Source organism: Lepisma saccharinum, chromosome 7 (genome assembly GCF_977018435.1).
Source record: "Lepisma saccharinum chromosome 7, izLepSacc3.1, whole genome shotgun sequence".
Classification (NCBI taxonomy): Eukaryota; Metazoa; Arthropoda; class Insecta; order Zygentoma; family Lepismatidae; genus Lepisma; species Lepisma saccharinum.
In genome coordinates, this window is record NC_139235.1 from 83,535,564 (window position 1) to 83,554,337 (window position 18,774).

The 18,774-nt window shown below is 37.4% G+C and overlaps 1 protein-coding gene across 2 annotated transcripts; it reads right to left on the reverse strand.

Moving 5' to 3' along the window:
• Nucleotides 1-5,003: 5,003 nt before the first annotated feature.
• LOC145989971 (uncharacterized) lies at nucleotides 5,004-18,691 on the reverse strand. 2 transcript variants are annotated; one of them, XM_083125525.1, is made up of 6 exons: nucleotides 18,561-18,691; nucleotides 13,297-13,375; nucleotides 11,551-11,662; nucleotides 9,323-9,408; nucleotides 6,313-6,469; nucleotides 5,004-5,292 (listed from the first exon to the last, which is right to left on the reverse strand). In XM_083125525.1, the coding sequence occupies exons 1-6, from the start codon at nucleotides 18,614-18,616 to the stop codon at nucleotides 5,054-5,056; spliced, it is 729 nt and encodes a 242-aa protein (XP_082981651.1). In that variant the 5' UTR covers nucleotides 18,617-18,691; the 3' UTR covers nucleotides 5,004-5,053. The 2 variants fall into 2 exon arrangements, with proteins under 2 accessions (XP_082981651.1, XP_082981652.1); XM_083125526.1 differs by having other exon boundaries at nucleotides 18,576-18,664.
• Nucleotides 18,692-18,774: the final 83 nt, after the last annotated feature.

Consider the following 18,774-nt stretch of genomic DNA (forward strand, 5'->3'; position numbering starts at 1 on the left):
ATTTTTAGAACCTATTTTAGTATTTTTAGAACTTAATTTAAGATTTTTAGAACATGTTTTAGTAATTTTAGAACCTATTTTAGTATTTTTAGAGACTATTTTAGTATTTTAGAACCTAATTTATTATTTTTAGAATCTCTTTAATATTTTTAGAACTTAATTTAAGATTTTTAAAACCTGTTTTAGTATTTTTAGAACCTGTTTTAGTATTTTTAGAACCTATATTAGGATTTTTAGACTATTTTAGTATTTTAAAACCTAATTTAATATTTTTAGAACCTATTTTAGTATTTTTAGAACTTAATTTAAGATTTTTAGAACATGTTTTAGTATTTTTAGAACCTGCTTTAGTATTTTTAGAACCTATTTTAGTATTTTTAGAGACTATTTTAGTATTTTAGAACCTAATTTAATATTTTTAGAATCTCTTTAATATTTTTAGAACTTAATTAAAGATTTTTAGAACCTGTTTTAGTATTTTTAGAACCTGTTTTAGTATTTTTAGAACCTATTTTAGGATTTTTAGACTATTTTAGTATTTTAGAACCTAATTTAATATTTTTAGAACCTATTTTAGTATTTTTAGAACTTAATTTAAGATTTTTAGAACATGTTTTAGTATTTTTAGAACCTGTTTTAGTATTTTTAGAACCTATTTTAGTATTTTTAGAGACTATTTTAGTATTTTAGAACCTAATTTAATATTTTTAGGATCTCTTTAATATTTTTAGAACTTAATTAAAGATTTTTAGAACATGTTTTAGTATTTTTAGAACCTATTTTAGTATTTTAGAGACTATTTTAGTATTTTAGAACCTAATTTAATATTTTTAGAATCTCTTTAATATTTTTAGAACTTAATTTAAGATTTTTAGAACCTGTTTTAGTATTTTTAGAACCTATTTTAGGATTTTTAGACTATTTTAGTATTTTAGAACCTAATTTAATATTTTTAGAACCTATTTTAGTATTTTTAGAACTTAATTTAAGATTTTTAGAACATGTTTTAGTATTTTTAGAACCTGTTTTAGTATTTTTAGAACCTATTTTAGTATTTTTAGAGACTATTTTAGTATTTTAGAACCTAATTTAATATTTTTAGAATCTCTTTAATATTTTTAGAACTTAATTAAAGATTTTTAGAACCTGTTTTAGTATTTTTAGAACCTGTTTTAGTATTTTTAGAACCTATTTTAGGATTTTTAGACTATTTTAGTATTTTAGAACCTAATTTAAATTTTTTTAGAACCTATTTTAGTATTTTTAGAACTTAATTTAAGATTTTTAGAACATGTTTTAGTATTTTTAGAACCTGTTTTAGTATTTTTAGAACCTATTTTAGTATTTTTAGAGACTATTTTAGTATTTTAGAACCTAATTTAATATTTTTAGAATCTCTTTAATATTTTTAGAACTTAATTTAAGATTTTTAGAACCTGTTTTAGTATTTTTAGAACCTGTTTTAGTATTTTTAGAACCTATTTTAGGATTTTTAGACTATTTTAGTATTTTAGAACCTAATTTAAATTTTTTTAGAACCTATTTTAGTATTTTTAGAACTTAATTTAAGATTTTTAGAACATGTTTTAGTATTTTTAGAACCTGTTTTAGTATTTTTAGAACCTATTTTAGTATTTTTAGAGACTATTTTAGTATTTTAGAACCTAATTTAATATTTTTAGAATCTCTTTAATATTTTTAGAACTTAATTTAAGATTTTTAGAACCTATTTTAGGATTTTTAGGGACTATTTTAGGAACCTAAAAGCACACTTTTTAGAACCTAAAAGTCCGAGGTCTACTCATGAGCATGACGAAGAAGCCATAGACGAACTTGTGTTTTGTGCGATCGTGTTCACATAATGAAGTAAGAAATACCTTTCTTCTTCCTGCTGCTATTTTTACTTTTTTAGTATATGAAACAGGTTCCCGCGTAGCCAAATGATTAGAGTTCTTGCATTTGGGGTGACCGGCCCGAGTTCGATTACCGTTTGAAGCCCCAAAGATTTCGGTGTCGACCGAGCATTTTGAGGAAAATTGGGGAGTTACAGGAAGTCAAGCACTACGCTCAGGTATCGAAAGCTACAAGACAGCGGTGATGGGATTCGGTGCGAAGAGCACGCGTTACCAATTGAAAAGGCCGTTTTGCAGACCCCGTCTCTTAGAGCACTGTTGCGTCATGGAGTTTTGTATTTAGTATATTACATTTTCGTATTATCTATTCCGTCTATCAAACCTTTTAGTTGCATGCTCGTTAGCGATATTCCCTTGATATGTAACTCCTCTGGGTCCTCGTTGGCTGATTTGCCACATTCAGCGGCGGCACCAGAATTTATCATCTATGGGTGCTGAGGAGGTGCGAAACAGGGTGCGAAATTCTGGGTGGATGGGGGTAATTTCCCCCCACCAACAATCTTGGCCTCAAAAATCCCCCCCACCAAAAATTTCCGGGGGAGAGTTTTTGTTACAACAAACAAAAGATAAGCAATTATTTTTAATTTCAAATATACTGTACTAAGAATAATATCGAAAACCTACACAAATTAGTGTAGTTCTGAGTGTTCAATGCTTTTTCTCTCAAGAGATCATTAACATATCTACATCAATACGCACAATAAAAGTAAAACAAGAATGCGAGACAATAATAACTATGACATCTAATTGATTTATATTAACATAAAGCAAAACTAAATAAAAACGTACACATAAAAAAACCACTTCAACTAATTCATGTTATTAACATCCTTAACCAGTTAGTAAAGGAAGTAGTTTGCTACATTATAATAGGTATCTGATATACATAAAAGTAACTAATTTTTTGTGTAATTAATAATAATAATATTTTTAATTTAGTAATTTATTTTAACTTTTAATAACATTATAAATATGTATATCGTATAATTTATATGTATGTTTGTGAGGGGAGAGGGTTTGTAGATTAAGATCTTTCTCCCCCCACCAGTCTTAAATGATTTCGCACCCTGGTGCGAAATTAAATTTAGGGGGTGAAAAAAGGAAACATGAAAGCTTTACCCACTACATCAAATACCAATCAACTTTCAGCCCGCTATTGGTCCATGGGCCAGGGTTCGAATCTCGGCCTGGGCATGAGTGTCACTTCATCGTTTCATCATATTATCTCTCATCTTCATCTTCGCGATTAGCGAGAGGTGGCAGAAAAGCGAAGTAAAAATAAATTAAACCAATCTCAATCAAAAATCAGTCAACCAATGGTATAGTGGTAACTAAGTCGCCTTTGATACCCGGTGGTGACGAAAGTCAACAGCCGCTGATCTATGTGGAGACTTTCGTCCAGTGCAGGAAAGTAAATGCAGCTTCCCTTTCAGATTTGGATGAAAGCCTGTTGTAAAGTTCACGCGTTTACTTCGTTAACGTCGAAGAAAATAGCGGGCGAGTTGTTTTCGTCCAAACACACTGAACCTTCAGTCAATGGGCGCAGCTGTCATTCTGCTCGTCTACTCCACGTGGAGTCTCAGTCACATGACTGCGGATACGCTGTTGCCGTACTTTGCAACTTCAATGTGAAGACCGTTGGAAGGTGCTTGTGCGCCGAGGGACAACGTGGCGTAAAGTAGATGTGTGTGGCAACACTTTGCGTTGGATGTGATTGTTGCAGCTGGTGGGCGCGCTCCGTGGACTTCAAAGCCAGCCGGTCGTTGACGTAACTAGCGCGTCGACTATAATACCTAGGTAGCGTTCTCATTTGAAAACAAAATTTTAAAAAGAGGTTCGGAATGGGCTGCGGAAGAAAATTAAGGGCTGTGCAAGCATCCCTTCGCATTCCCTGGTCACACTTACACCGTGGCGTTATGCAGATCTTGGTGCACAACGAAGCCACACGTCCCAGGTTCGAAGACATTGTGTCTATTCCCTCATCTATTTCATTAGTTCGTCACTCATTCTCATCGTCGCGATTAAGCCAAGAGGGAGAAAAGGACGTGAACTGAACGAAAAAGAATACAATACAACCATTATTTTTTAAAAAATAAATTACTTCGTTTATCGATACAGTGGGTATCCTTATTATCTCGGAAGAGAGATCATATGGAATTTCACTTTTGAAGATCGAATGACAAGCAAGTATCTCCACGATAAATGAAAAAAAAAATCAAAGTTGATCTTCTTTAAAAAAATTACGCTCTAGGATTTTGGTCTTTCTAGATTTTTGTCAGATGAATAGTAACCTAGTTATGATGTGATTTTTAACAGGATCTTTCAGTTCGGCGGCCATTTTTCAAAATGGTGCCCATACAATTAGCTGTAGTATATTTGAACAGATTTTTAAGTTAATCCAGAAAAAAACATAGATTTAATACTGTATAATTTATTTAAAGAAAGAATCAAGTTTTTACCTTTAGTAGATGAAATTATATTTCTCATGAAATGGTAAACATTATATCGGATTAAATTATGTTGTTTGCCATTTTTTTTTTTAAAAAAAAATGCCACCATATTTTTCAAAATCGTACTAAATGAATAGGACGTATGAAGTAACTTCCGAAAATTTACAAGTTCATAGTACTTTTGTTAACCTCCTGGAAGATGAGGACTGAGGAGCAAAGTGACGTGTAATTTTTATGATTTTGCAAATGTAAAATTTATTTATCAAAATAGTCCTTGGTGATATTTTTATGGGCTTGAAAACGTTTGGATTTTGACCCACCCCCCAAGTTACACTTATGCTTGAAGGTGCAGTGTAGTCTTAAAAAAGTAACTCGCATAACCCTTAACAGTTCAGAATAATAATTATTGTTGCTATTTCTATTTGTTTTAGGACCTTACCCTTTTTTTTTAAAAAAAAAAAATTGACGGCGTCCATACTGGAATCCTAAAATTAAGCGATCCTCCTGAAAACGGAATGTAAAACTAACAGTAGACCTTGAATGAATCTTAGCAAGCAATAGGAAACAAAGGTTTAATCGTCCTCCACAGAGAGAACGTAAGCCGTCCGTTCAATAAAAAGGAGTGACCTGTTTCCCCCAATCTGATTTATTTGAGCGTAAGCCTATTTCTAGTTAATGGTACACAGAACATCATGACGATCTTTGCCCCAAGATTGAATCTTCTGTCCTTGCACTGCTTCCTGAGGATCCCTCATCAAGTTCATTCTCTCCCCACTCTTCAGTTTCTGTCCTCACGTTGGCAGTTGCTTGCTTTGGAGATAAACTGGTTTCACTGTCGTCTGGAATATGCCTCGTCACGTTAATAATATCTTGCATTACTTCACTGAGCGTAAACCAACTGACAGTTTCCCACACTGTGAGGAAAGCACCTGTGGAATGTTATGAAAATTATCAACTTTTAACGTAGCATAAGTAAATGTTCTCAACTGCAACAATGTTGAAAATCAACGCAAAATTTACAGTATTCCACCGTTAAAATTTAACAGTCTCTCTGTTAATTTACGAAGAACAGGACGCAAGCGTTTTTTCGTGAGCGCATGCGCATCCATGTCGTCATATCTATGTACTATGGGTCTCACTTATCGCACCAAAATCAAACACCTTCTTGGCCAAGCGCTGTATATCGTCTTCTGACGTCAGGCTAAACGCTTTCCTTGTTAGGCTAAAATGTAGTGTATTTATGCGAATACAGTTAAACCTAACCTAACTACGAAAGCATTCCGCGCTTGCGTCAGAAGATGAAATACGAGACTTGACCAGAAAGGTATTTTAGTTGGTGCGACGAGTGATACCCCTATACTATAAATAGAATAAGAAGCAAACATGGTGTCGGTACTTTTGTTATATATGCAGACCCGTTGTACAGCAATTCGACATACAAGAATCAAACCTTTCAAATTTAAATACTTTATCTTGCATAAAGATAGATAATGGTTATAAATTCCAGTTGTGTGCACCATATATATATATATATATATATATATATATATATATTTAAAACTGAATCATTACAAACACATTTATTACGGTTGGCTATGTACTGCAATCGGGGTTAATGTTAAAGAACGGCTGTGGTCACTTTATACAGTATAGTTGGATGGGAACGAAAATTGCCCGTCATTCCGTCATTTATCCAGTCAACTTTTTGTAGTTCTCTTTTGAAAAATAAACTTGGGCGGCCGACTGCATGGCGGAGTGGTTAGCACAGGGCGCTACAAAGTCAGGGGTTTGGGGTTCGAATTCCGGCCTGAGCATGAGTGTTCCTTTATCAAAATCATAATTTCATCACCCATACTCATCTTCAGGTAGTATAACAGTCCCAGCCTAGTCCAATTTCAACAAGCGAGATAATTGGAACAAAAATAACTTTTCAGTTTTCACATACTTACGTATCAGCAGGAAACCTAATAGATGATGAATTATTGCATATTTGTGGACTTCCAAGCTGCAGAAGATGCTCGCCCACGTGAAGATGTTGAGAAGAAGCAAATGAAAGATTTGAAGAAGCGACAGGACAAGCCACTGTGTTCTTAGCAAAAAGTGGTTCTGGAAAAACAAGACCATGCTTAGGCTACATGATTGAATTAAGAAAAAAAAACGAATCTAGCGGGAATTTTGGAGTATCAATTGAGCTACACGGTCTTGAAAGTGAGTTGTCTAGGGTCTGGGTTGAGCACCATATAAAAACAAGCACCAATTTTGAGCTTTGAGCTGAAATTTGTAGAACAGCTACAGCCAAAACTTATATATTGCATTTGAGCGAAATCGGTCAACGATTTCAAGATGGCGCACGTAAAACATATGTATAATACACTTCGCAGCTTGTCAGTTGACAGCCCCGAAAATAAATGATCATTTTCCATTCAATAATGCACGAATAAGATGTCTGAATGTAAAATGCATTATTATTTTTGGAGCTTTTTTTTATTTTCAAGATTACTAAAAACGCCCTTGATACTCACAAATAAATTTGTTCTGTATAAGTAGTAAAATTTTAAGCATATTAGAAATTAAAAGCAGGAGAGCTAATACTCTGTAAATACGTAACATGTCATTACAACAAATTTCTAAAATTATATTGCTTTCAGTTAGGAAAGAATTGTTCAATTATTTTTACATCTTCTAACGAAATACTTGTGATTTATTGGAAAATGTGATGATAATGTTATTGAAACGAAATTATATTTTTTTACAGTAAGAGTGTGCACTGCAACCACACTTCCCTATCAGCCGAATATAGTATTTTGAAAGGTTAATTTCGCAGGAGTAGGTAATGTTTATCGCTCTTCTATGTAGTGTAATTTCCATTACATGTGTGCTGTAGGTAGTAAGTTTGTGAATATTTTCAAATTCGTGCTGATATATTTATTTCATTACACAATGTGAAATATGTACTAGAGTGCCACACACATATCTTTGCCGTTGCGTAGATACGAGTTTTCGTTTCGTCTCCCTCTCTCTTAGCATCACGTGTTCTACCCTGCTCTACAACCTTCGCTATTGTTGCCATATTGTCATTCCATTCCTGGACACACTCGCGCAAACATCATTGAAAACAATTGAATAGCGCTCCAGCTCACGGTTCACACCGTTCGGCAGGGACGGTAATGTGGCAATATAGCACGGCGTAGTGGTTGCTTCTTTTATGCAGTGCATGTTCATTGGCTAGCTAGTAACTAGTGTCGCCAACTGTAATAATGAAGCACTATTTCTGTCACGGAAGGGGAAAGGCAGCTAAAATGACGGTGAGTTTTGTTGGATTGGAAGCACCATATTTTTATTTCTTACTAAGTATTTTACCGGTTTGACGTTGTGTGCGTGTATTGCGTGTGTGTATGTGAAAGTGTGTGTTTGTTAATGAACGTTAAATTCCATAATGCCTCCAGTTCTGTCAAAGTTGAAATCAAAAACCTTGCATAGCCAAACTCGGGAAATTCTAAGCAACGTGCACGAGTTCATGAAGGAGGAAGCCAGTGAAGGTGTTAGCATCCCAATACAGCATTTTGGCAAGAGAGCAGCGGCTGCGACTGGAGTTCCTGAACGAACAATAAGGGCTATCATGAACGAAAGACAATCTCTTGAGATGTCAGAAGGCCCCTCCACATCATTCCACACTCCCGGGAAAGAACGACAAAGACCAGTGACCAAATCGTCAGTGGACGCTTTCGATGAAAACGTTATCCGTAGGCGCATATACGACTACGCTCTGCGTGAAAATGAAGTGCCGACATTGAAAAAATTGCATGTCAAATTACAGGCGGACATAAATTTTGCAGGGGGTCAAGAGAGTTTGCGACGTTTGCTGCGAAAGATGGTATTAATAATGAAATACTAATGATGATAATACTATATCATAATAATGATGGTAATAGTATTGAAATAGCATAAGAAGTCTCATTATTTATTTTATATTTTGATGTTTTACTTAGGAATATATTGATTTTCAATTTCCCGTTGCTGCGTAATGACGGGGGGGGGGGGGTCGAAATGGAGCGGTATCAGCCGCCAGTGTCCAGGGAGGCAAAATGACTAGCGCCGACCCTGGTTCATAGCAAAAGAAAAAGGCGCGCAGCTGAAGCCGGCATCGTTTGTAAATGTACAACAAAGGCAACCGACTGTCGCCGATCTCAGAGAGGAAATAATAATACTGCTTGAGGAGGAGTGTTGTGGTGGAATTGTAGCGGTTTAACACGTTGGCATGTTATTATCTGCCGTTGCAGTTCCATACCAGTGTATACGGGTTTTGGGAATGAACCGGTAGAACGCCACCAGTGCATTAATGCAATGAAAAATAATAGTATTTTTTTTTATTTTGTTTGAAATCACTCAAATAAGGAATCGTATAAAGAAGTCTTCTTTGCAGCATTTTTGGTAATTTTACTTATGTTTCAGTTCATATTTTGCGAATTTTTAGTCCATATGTATGTAGCTACATACAAAGCCACTTGTTAGTACATATTAATCCTAGTCCTGGTATAATGCATGACGTTTAAAACTCAACGTTAGATAGACCTGAATTCTCTAATTTTCTTGTTGTACGTAACAGCTGTGCATCGGCGCACTGCAGCGATTTTTCTATCTGCTCCATTAGCAACACTGGTTCTTGAGTTGTGTCGCGCATCGCACGGCAGAAATATCTGTGCTGGACTCTGCTACCTATATTAATCCTTATTTGCACAACAAAGCAATTTTAGAGTATTTCAACACAATATATATATATATCCTGGGCTTCCTTAGTAGCGATCTAGTATTTGGTACGAGAGGTCCTGGGTTCGATTCCCGGTGAGAATTATGTAAACTTATGTAAAGGCTGAAATTGACATGAATTTGATGAACGTGTAAAAAAATATTTTTTTAATCGAAACTATATAATAATTAGTTAGCATTTAATGAACATACCAACAGTGTTCCAACAACAAGCCCCATGTTGCTGATGGCCATCACAAATGGAGAAGTGAAGTGCACCAACGAGCAAGTATACCACACTGAAATGGGGCAGAATCATAAAGAAAATTAGTCATAAAACGCACTGAATTTTCTTTGCACATGCAATGATATTTTAAACCAAGCCGTATTTGTGTAAGAGCGCTCTCCTATGCACGCGTGGGCTGCAGGGCGGGCAGCATTGCTGTAGGGTTGTAAGAGGGGCTGAAAGAGGGAGTGAACGAGGCTTAAGGCTTCGTCGGTCGCGTTCGTTCAGTGTTAAACCTCTCGTGATCTGATTTCTGAGCAACGGGTGCGATGGGAATTGTAATCATGGCGGAAGAAATAGCAGTTGGTTCAATGAATAGGGAAGAGGCGCCCTTCACCGTAGCTTCCCTATTCCTGTTCGCCTTGAGGTGCAGGCGAGAAGCTCGCACCGCACGAAGAGCTCGCTGACCTCCACAAGTGCAAGCTAGTTGCCCAAGCCTGTTTTAACTTGTCATTGACTGAATACTTTGGTTTAGCCATTTTACAGAAGGGACTACAGATATACTTCAAAGTTGAATGTAGTACAGTCAACGGCAAAGATGATAGTAGGCAAATTGTCCATCGCTATTTTCATTACTTCTTTATTTTGCATTCAGTCTTCTTTTAAGAAAGGAATTCTGTTGATTCGAAGTGGGATATTATCCTCTGCATATTGACGTTTTAGTTTCATTTCAATATCATCAGATTGTGTACAACAGACCTAATGAAAATGGCCATGGACAATTCGCTAACTGTTTCTTTTGCCGTTGGGTGTACAATACATACAGGTTGCCGTACAGCACGGACATACTCTCCTGGACTCTGGCGGAGATAACAAAGATATATTTTTACCAAATTTTGCTGTATATAAATAAAAAAGCTGAATCATATTTCATGTATATTATTTCAAACATGTAAAGTCACCAGCAGTAAAGATGGGACACCTAGATCTTGAAATAATTGCTTCCCTGCAAGGCGTTATGTGTGTTGCATAAGTCTAGGATGGTAAGTGACTTTCAATAGCAATTTTTTAATTGCAACTTCTACCACCGCCGTAGAGTTAGGCAACACACATAACGACTTGCAGGAAGCGTGTACTTCAGGATCTAGGTCTCCCATTTATTTTGCTGGTGACTGTACATATTGTTACGATTATTTCATATTTTATGCACACTTTGATGTGCAATGTAGCTACTTTACATTATTCCTTTCTGTATAAACTATAGCACTACTTTGCATGCCTCGTATTCTAGGTATAAGGAAATAAATATTAGTATTATTATTTTATTTCTATTTAGATTTATATTTATAGTTTTGGTTCGCCCAATACATAGTGGAATATGGAAGTGAATTATGGAACGTAGCAGCAAATAGTCACACCGAGACAATTGAATCCATTCAGAAGTTATTTTTTAGATTACTTTGTATGAAAATGAAGTTAGATATCACTAAAATATATGGAGTGGTTGGAAATACTTAATTTAACAAGTCCTTGAGCTTAAGAAGGAGAGATAAAATTAAAGTATTGATACAAAATAGTTGTCAAATAGGATTGATAGTGAATACTTTAGAAATATAATAGGTTATAAAGTTCCTAAATATAAAACAAGAAAAAGTTCATTATTATCAGTAAAATTGAAAAATGGTGGTGAATTTATAAAAATATTAATTGTTGATTTCAATTATGACTTTCCTTAAATATTATATTAAGGTATAGGATGTGATTTGCTGTAAAAACCATTATGAGTTGATCCTTTGATATTACTCCTTGTGACATAGTACTGTATAAGTTTTTTTTACTGTTCTCAGTACTTTAAATAAACTATTATTACTATTATCATTATTATATCGCCGTCACTTATTCAGTGCAAGTCTTTGTATCATCATGAAGAAGAAAACCGCACATATCGAAAGTAGAGACAATATTTAACGTTGTTAAATTATACATATGGCAACACGGGGGCACTCGGGCACAAGCGAGGGAAGAAAAGAATTTACGGTCTACTTTAGTTCGCGAGTTTACAGAGTTTTTCCCATCCTAGTTGAACTGTAGTTGGAATTACTCGATTAAAACATAACTTACCTCTAAACATTGGAATTATTTGAACAACAGAAAGAAAACGGCGGATTTATGAAATAGGATTTGCTAGAAAGATAGAAATAACAACTTTACGAACCTGCTGTCATTTTATCCTGCAAATAAGACGGTTCGTAGGAAACTAAATGAAAGTAGAGTTCTTGTAGAATGTCACTCTTCGGGGAAGTTACATGAATAAATGTGTACAGTATCTGAAAACATACCCAATCAGTTCTTTAATAAAAATTAGTAATTATTAAAAGATCTCATTATGAATATGTATTAAATATAGGGGTAGCATCGACACTTTGCACAGTCTCGAAAGCAACGTTTATTCTTGGTCTCGAAATATACAGGGTGATTCCGAATTCCTATTACACACTTCTAGGGGTTGTAGAGGGGAGTTTGTAGATCATGTTTTGATAAGAAACCCATGTCCGGAAACGTACCGTTTTGGTACTACACAGATGACAAGATCACATAATTTCACATCTCCGCTTTACCTGCGTCACTACAAGAGCTGCTCGATGTGGCGACCCTGAAGTTCGTTGCAAACAGTGTACCTCCGAAGGATGTTTGCACACACACGCTCAAAAATACCTGGTATGTGCTGAATCGTGTCTGCTGCAACCAGGTCTTCCTCCGACACTACAGGAGTCTCATAAACAAGACTCTTCATGTGGTCCCATACGAAAAAGTCAAGAGGAGTTTGATCCGGCGATCGTGGTGGCCAAGGAGTTGGTCCACCGCGACCTACCCACCTGTCCCTGTATGTTTGATTGAGATGTTGTCGGACGACATGGGAAAAGTGTGCTGGTGCGCCATCATGTTGGAACCGCATGTGCTGTGTATACAGAGGACGTTGGAAGCAGCACACATGGCATCAGGTGACTTAAGACGTCGCCCTCCGTCAATGTGGGTTGCATACCGTGAAGCGGGAGATGTGAAATTTTGTGATCTTGTCGTCTGTGTAGTACCAAAACGGTACGTTTCCGGACCTGGGTTCCTTATCAAAACTTTCTCTACTAAGTCCCCTCTACAACCCCTAGAAATGTGTAATAGGGATTCTGAATCACCCTGTATATACACTCTGTCTCGGAAATCTATGGAGCAAGAACGCGCATAGCAGTAGAAACGGGGAGAAAGGGAGTGAGCGGAGCAAAGCAGTACTCTGATTTTCGCGTTTCCCCTCCATGCAATCCCTTTCCCTCTCAAGCGTTCATTGGTCGAGCCCTCTCGAGTCTTACTTGCGCAGAGGGATTGTTTTCGATCACTTGCTCCAGAGACTTCTCCACAATCGTCGCGATTAATCCAAAGTGGAAAAAACACGGCGTTAAATAGATAAGATTTTTTCAGAAAAATACTCCAAGTTGCGGCTGCTCGTATAATTATTAAGGTTCTGCAAATCATAAATTATATTAGTATGTGCAAAATCATATTAAACCTGATACAGAAAAGTAATCAATGGAAATACGAAATAAGTAATTTTTAAAAATCGTGTTTTGACGTTCATTCTGCAGGTCTAAGACAACAGTACGGAAATACAGGATGTCCCAAAAAAATCTCCGATTTCAACTGACACACACACATCAAATTCTGTATAGAGTTAGACGTTTTTTCACGCCACTTCACGCGTGAAATATGGGCGCCTCTGGTGATATGCAAAATGTCAAAACGATATTCACCTCACACCACAGATTGTGTAACATTTGTAATGAATCTAGCGCTCCTGGTGGTGGAATTGGGAAAGTTATAAACCGCTACAATCAGGGTATTGCTTTTGGGACACCTTGTATAGTAAAATAATGTACTGGCATGTTAACTGTAATAATTACAATAAACTTACAGTGCCACAGAGTCCAATCGCTGTAATTCTGCACGCAGTAAATGTGACCTTCATACCCCGGCCACACTGCCTTTGAAATCTGAAAATAATAATAATAATAAAAATAGATCATGAACTTACACTGCCAACCAGCTACGGTATAAAAAAACCAGCTGTTTTTACAGTATTAACGACTTTACATAGTCTTCCTATTGTAATTTTAATGATCAGTTTCTAAAAATACAATTACGGTGCACAACACTAAACACCGTACCAGCTAACTGTAGACCAGGTGAACGAGAACTGGTCTCTGCGCAAGTAGTGACGCGAGACGGCTCCACCAATGAACAGTGAGAGAAATGGGATTGTGTAATGGGCGACGGGAGTTACCCGATTTCCTCCTTCGCTATGCAGCGTTGCAAACTTTTGAAAAGGATAATACCGAACGCACATGGCAAACGGACCGTATTTTTGTCTCCAGGTCCGTACGATTGGTTCAAGAATTTCTTAGGGGAATATTAGGAATACAACTGCAAGAGCAAATGTTGGCAAGCCGTGCATTTAGCGTACGGACTAAGGTCTGGACCATACGGTTGGCAACGCTGCACTTTCACCACTCGATTTTCCTCCGCCTCGCCCAGGTGTTCATTGGTCGAGCATCCTCGCATCACTACTTGCGAACAGAGCTTCTTTTCGTTCTCTTGCTGCACAGACTCCTGGTACAGAGTACAGATTGTAATAGAAAATTTGATAGTTCATATCGATCAGCAACGCATACTAAGGAAAATGTTCATATCCATTGTGAAATTAAATCAAATGTACAAGGTACACATCGTTGGAGATATGTCTTACTTCAAATATTTTTTTCAAGATTCTTGTAGGGAATTTCCAATAATTGGCGTAGATTTAATTTTGATTTGCCCAATCTCCATAATTTACAGGATATTTGAAGGTTCACGTCGACACTTTACTACGTGGGGTACGCGGACAGTGGCGTACACATGACTTTCGAAAGGGGGAAGGGTATAACCATGAGGAGTATAGAAGTGTATTCTTTTTTAGTAACCAGCCCTGTAGTTTGCCGTCTGTTCTGTTTTTTTTTATTACGGGCCAAAAAGGTGGGCTTTATGACCCCATCAAAAAATCGAAACAGTATCCGCTAATTATCAGTGCTTGGATGTCACAAATATTGATACTACTGATATCGTCCTATATTGATATACAGTAAAACCTCGTTAATCCGAACTCCGATAAGCCGGACAGGCAAGAGGCCCAAAAAAAAGCAGAATGCAAGGTTTTAAATGTGGCTAGAAGTCAACAAGAGAACTTCCCAAAGAAAGACCAATACTACTCCTATCACCTGTCTATAATCTGTGAAAAAATCATCAAGGACAGATTATTCAGATTTACATCTCCGCATATCAGTACTGCCCAACACGGGTTTCTTCCAGGTTGCTCTTGCTTGACTAATCTTTCAGTTCTCCTTTCACATGCCACTAGGGCTATTTCCAAAAAAAATCAGCTAGATGTGATATACTTGGATATTTCAAAAGCCTTTGACAAAATAAACCATGCTCTTCTTATTCACAAATTACGAACTAGATTTAACATACATGGTAAATTTCTCTCCTTAATCCAGGATTATCTACACTCACGGACACAGCGTATCACCCTTTCAAGCGCCTCTTCTGATTTTCTTCCTGTCTTGTCTGGGGTGCCACAAGGGAGTGTCTTGGGCCCTCTCTTGTTCATCCTACACATGGACACTCTCCCTCAAAGACTTTCCTCACTTCCTGTCAATATACTCATGTTTGCTGACAACTGTAAACTTTTCAAAGAAATCTCAAATCCCACAAGATTCTGTGATTCTCCAGAATGCTCTTTCCGAACTAGTCACTTGGTGTAAGCAGTGGAATCTACAACTTAACCCGCAGAAATGTCCCTCCCTCAAACTGTCTTTAAAAAAGAACAAGATACATTCTCACTATGTTCTTGAAAACAATTATATTACTACAGTTGCGACCCAAAAAGATCTAGGTGTTATCATAATTGAAAAATTGAACTTTAAGGAACACATCGCAGCTACAACTAAAAGTGCAATGAGCCTCTTAGGCCTCCTCTACAGATTCACTGAAATTGATACTCAAACTTCACTTAGCCTATTTTTCAAGTCATTCATTTCTCCGATTCTCGAATACTGCTCTCCAGTCTGGGCCAAGGCTTCCAATACAAATCTTTCTAGCATGGATTCCGTCCTCAGCTTCTTTACCGCCATTGTTAATCATAGAATTCCTTCTCTGCGGGATCTTCATAAACCTGACTACTTTGAACATTCACTTACTGCAGACCCGACGCGATATGGCCGATATGAAAATTTTCTACAGAGCATTCCCTGACATTCGCTACGAGACTCGGCGGCAAGCGGCCCGGCATCAGCGCTTGTCTTTCCCGGTGAACGGATCCGCGACAGTCGGTAGAATCTGCTATTAAAATTACAGTTTTCATATTGTGTACTAACCTTGACTACAGAAGGTGTTGAAAATGATGACCCTCTGCTGCAATACATTCCTGGCATCTCCCAAGGAAATTGGCATTTACACGTGCAAGTTCGTCTACTGTAATTCTCCCGATTTCTCGTACAATACTCTCTTTTAACTCACGGATGGTGTGCGGATTGTCTTTGTATACTTTATATTTTATATTTCCCCATTTTTCTTTCTACTTTTATTCAGAACTGACCATGTTACTCTAAACCTCTTTTTTTTTTTTTTTTTTTTTTTTTTTTTCGAGGTGTAATATAGTGGTCCTATGTGGAACGGGAACACCAGGAAATTTCGTTGCAAAACGTCGTCGCACTTCTCCACAATTCCTCTTTCCGAAGTAACACTCGATAAGATAAATCCTTTGTTGTAATGTAAACTTTTGTGGTGTCATATTAAGCCACAATCTTCAACACCCGGACACGACACAACACAACTTCCGATGGAGAATTATACTGGCGTCAGTCTGCAACGTCAACAGAAAGGGAAAGAGAGCGAAGAAAACAGACTGTAGCGTGCGACTGTCGCGGACCCCGTTCGCCGGGAAAGGCAAGCGCTGACGCCGGGCCGCTTGCCGCCAAGTCTCGTAGCGAATGTCAGGGAATGCTCTGTATAAAATCATCAATGGAAAACTAAGATCTGAATTTCAGAGTTCCCTCTCGATCGACCAGAAACACTCAATTGTTCCACAACTCTACCGCTAGGCTTTCCCTTATACAGCGCTCTCTGATCCACAGGCTACCACAGTTCTATAATAAACTACCCACAAACATAGACATTTTTGCCCCTCAAAGTATTTTCCGATCTTCTCTAAGAATGAATATGTAAATCTTTTGTTTGTTATCTTGTTTATGTCTTATCATGTTTATATTTAACCTTTGTTGTTTTTACCTAAAACCATCTTGACTTGTTCTTGTTAATTTATTAGAGTTTTCAGTGTAAAATGACCTTACAAGTGCTGTATCTGAAACTTGGAATAAATAAATAAATTAAAGGCAGTCAACCACTGATGAAATTCTGTTTCCCGCAGACTTTGTACTGTACTGTATTTAGGCCTATGCCCTTTAAATACACCATAATAAACGTGTTTTGTTGCTATAAACGGAGTTTTAATGCACTTTCTACGGTTCTTTTAGGTTATTTTAGTTAATCCGGACTTTCGTTAAACCGGCCAACTTATCCCCCCCATTAGTCCGGATTAACGAGGTTTTACTGTATTGGTATCGAAAATCTGCTGAAGCCTAGTCTAAGTTGATATCATATGATCTTTGCAAATGTCAACCTACGTGGTAGGCTGGTTATCACAGCGCGTTACGACGCAAGGGGTACAGCAGAGGCGTATATTCGGGGCTATCTAGGAAGCCCAGACTCGGGGAATAAAATACAGAAAAAATATCTATCAAAAAATGTGCATACAATTTTTCATTTCAATAAGAAGATGAACCTATTTCTTAGAAGTTGGAAACATTGCCCGCTTTCTTTGAATTCGCGAAACGGCTGGCCCAGCTGGCGGGCAACTCCACGGGGGTGACGGGTAAGCTTGACAGGGCTCCGATCAATGTTGCAAACCAATTTTTCCCACCATGTAATTTCCCCAGGATCGGGGAATTGTGGAGTCAAACTGTTACAGGAGAGAGAACGGGTTGCATATGGCGGGGAAAAAACCCTCTGAACTTCCTCAACAGTCTGGGTCAATGTTGCAAACCAATTTTCCCAGCACGTAATCTTCCCAGGAATGGGGAATTTTGAAGCCAAATTATCGCGCAAGGGGAAAGTGTCATGTGGCAGGGACAAGAACATAATTGAAAGCTTGCAGAGGAGTTGAAAAAGAGGTCGTTGACATTCAAACAACTAGAAATACAGTGGGGAGTAGAAAATTGTTGGCTGAGCGGGAATGGTTTACCGAAATGACAAGGACCAGTTTTAGTCTAGATCGCGTCGAGTGGTCTTGGTGCGTGGAACTTATTTAGAGGCAGCGTGTGAATACAGTAGCGAGTGGATTGTATTTTTGTGAATGATATGTGCTGTGTGTTGTTTAGTGAACTGAAATGAGGGACATAGTTAACAAGCTGTCTTTTCGGCTTACGAATTACGATAAGCTGCAAATCGTTGTGGATTTTTCTTGTATGTCCACTTTATGAACAGATAAGCTAATGGGGATCGGACCTACAGTTAAAGTGGTATCCAAACCACCATGCATCGAACCCGGGACCCCTTAGTTTCAAGGCAACGACGTTATTACTGCGCCAACAAGGAGTACCCGAACTTCAAATCGTGAAAATCGGTAGGTTGAAATTTTATTTTTATTCTCGTATATAGGCCTACATAATATTTCACAATATGGGCCTCTTATTTATGCAAATAAGAATGGAATTTTTGAAATCCTTTCCTTACTGACAGTGTATATTTCCATGTTTTATTTGAGGTATATATTTTTAATCACAGTCACATCACTTCAACCCGCCACCCCAAATGATTTTAAAAAAAAACACCCCCACCAGCAAATTTCTGTCCATTCGAACACTATGATATGGTGCGATAGTCCAGGTTCTTAACCCAGTATACGCTACTGGGGTACAGGATTAGTATCCCGGCCTGGGCATGGTTGTTCTTTGTTAGCGCCTCTTCATCGATTTCATAATATCATCACTCATCCTCATCTTCGTAATTAGCCAAAGTGGCAGAAAAGCGACGTAAAATAAACCAAACCAAACGAAAGAGCAATAGCTAATTTAAGTGACACACCCTACACGAAGGTACCAGACTCGTAACCTCTTCCTACTAACAAACCGGCTTGTCATCACTTTAGAACTGATATGAGTGACAATAGAGTTCTTGGCACTCGTCCGATAATAGCCAGCCGTGTCAAAGACGCCTCAGACAATGTAACAAAGCCTATACCAGTATCCATGAAAGCTTTCTTCATTGTTGGAGTGGTTTCATTCTTGTGAGGCATCCA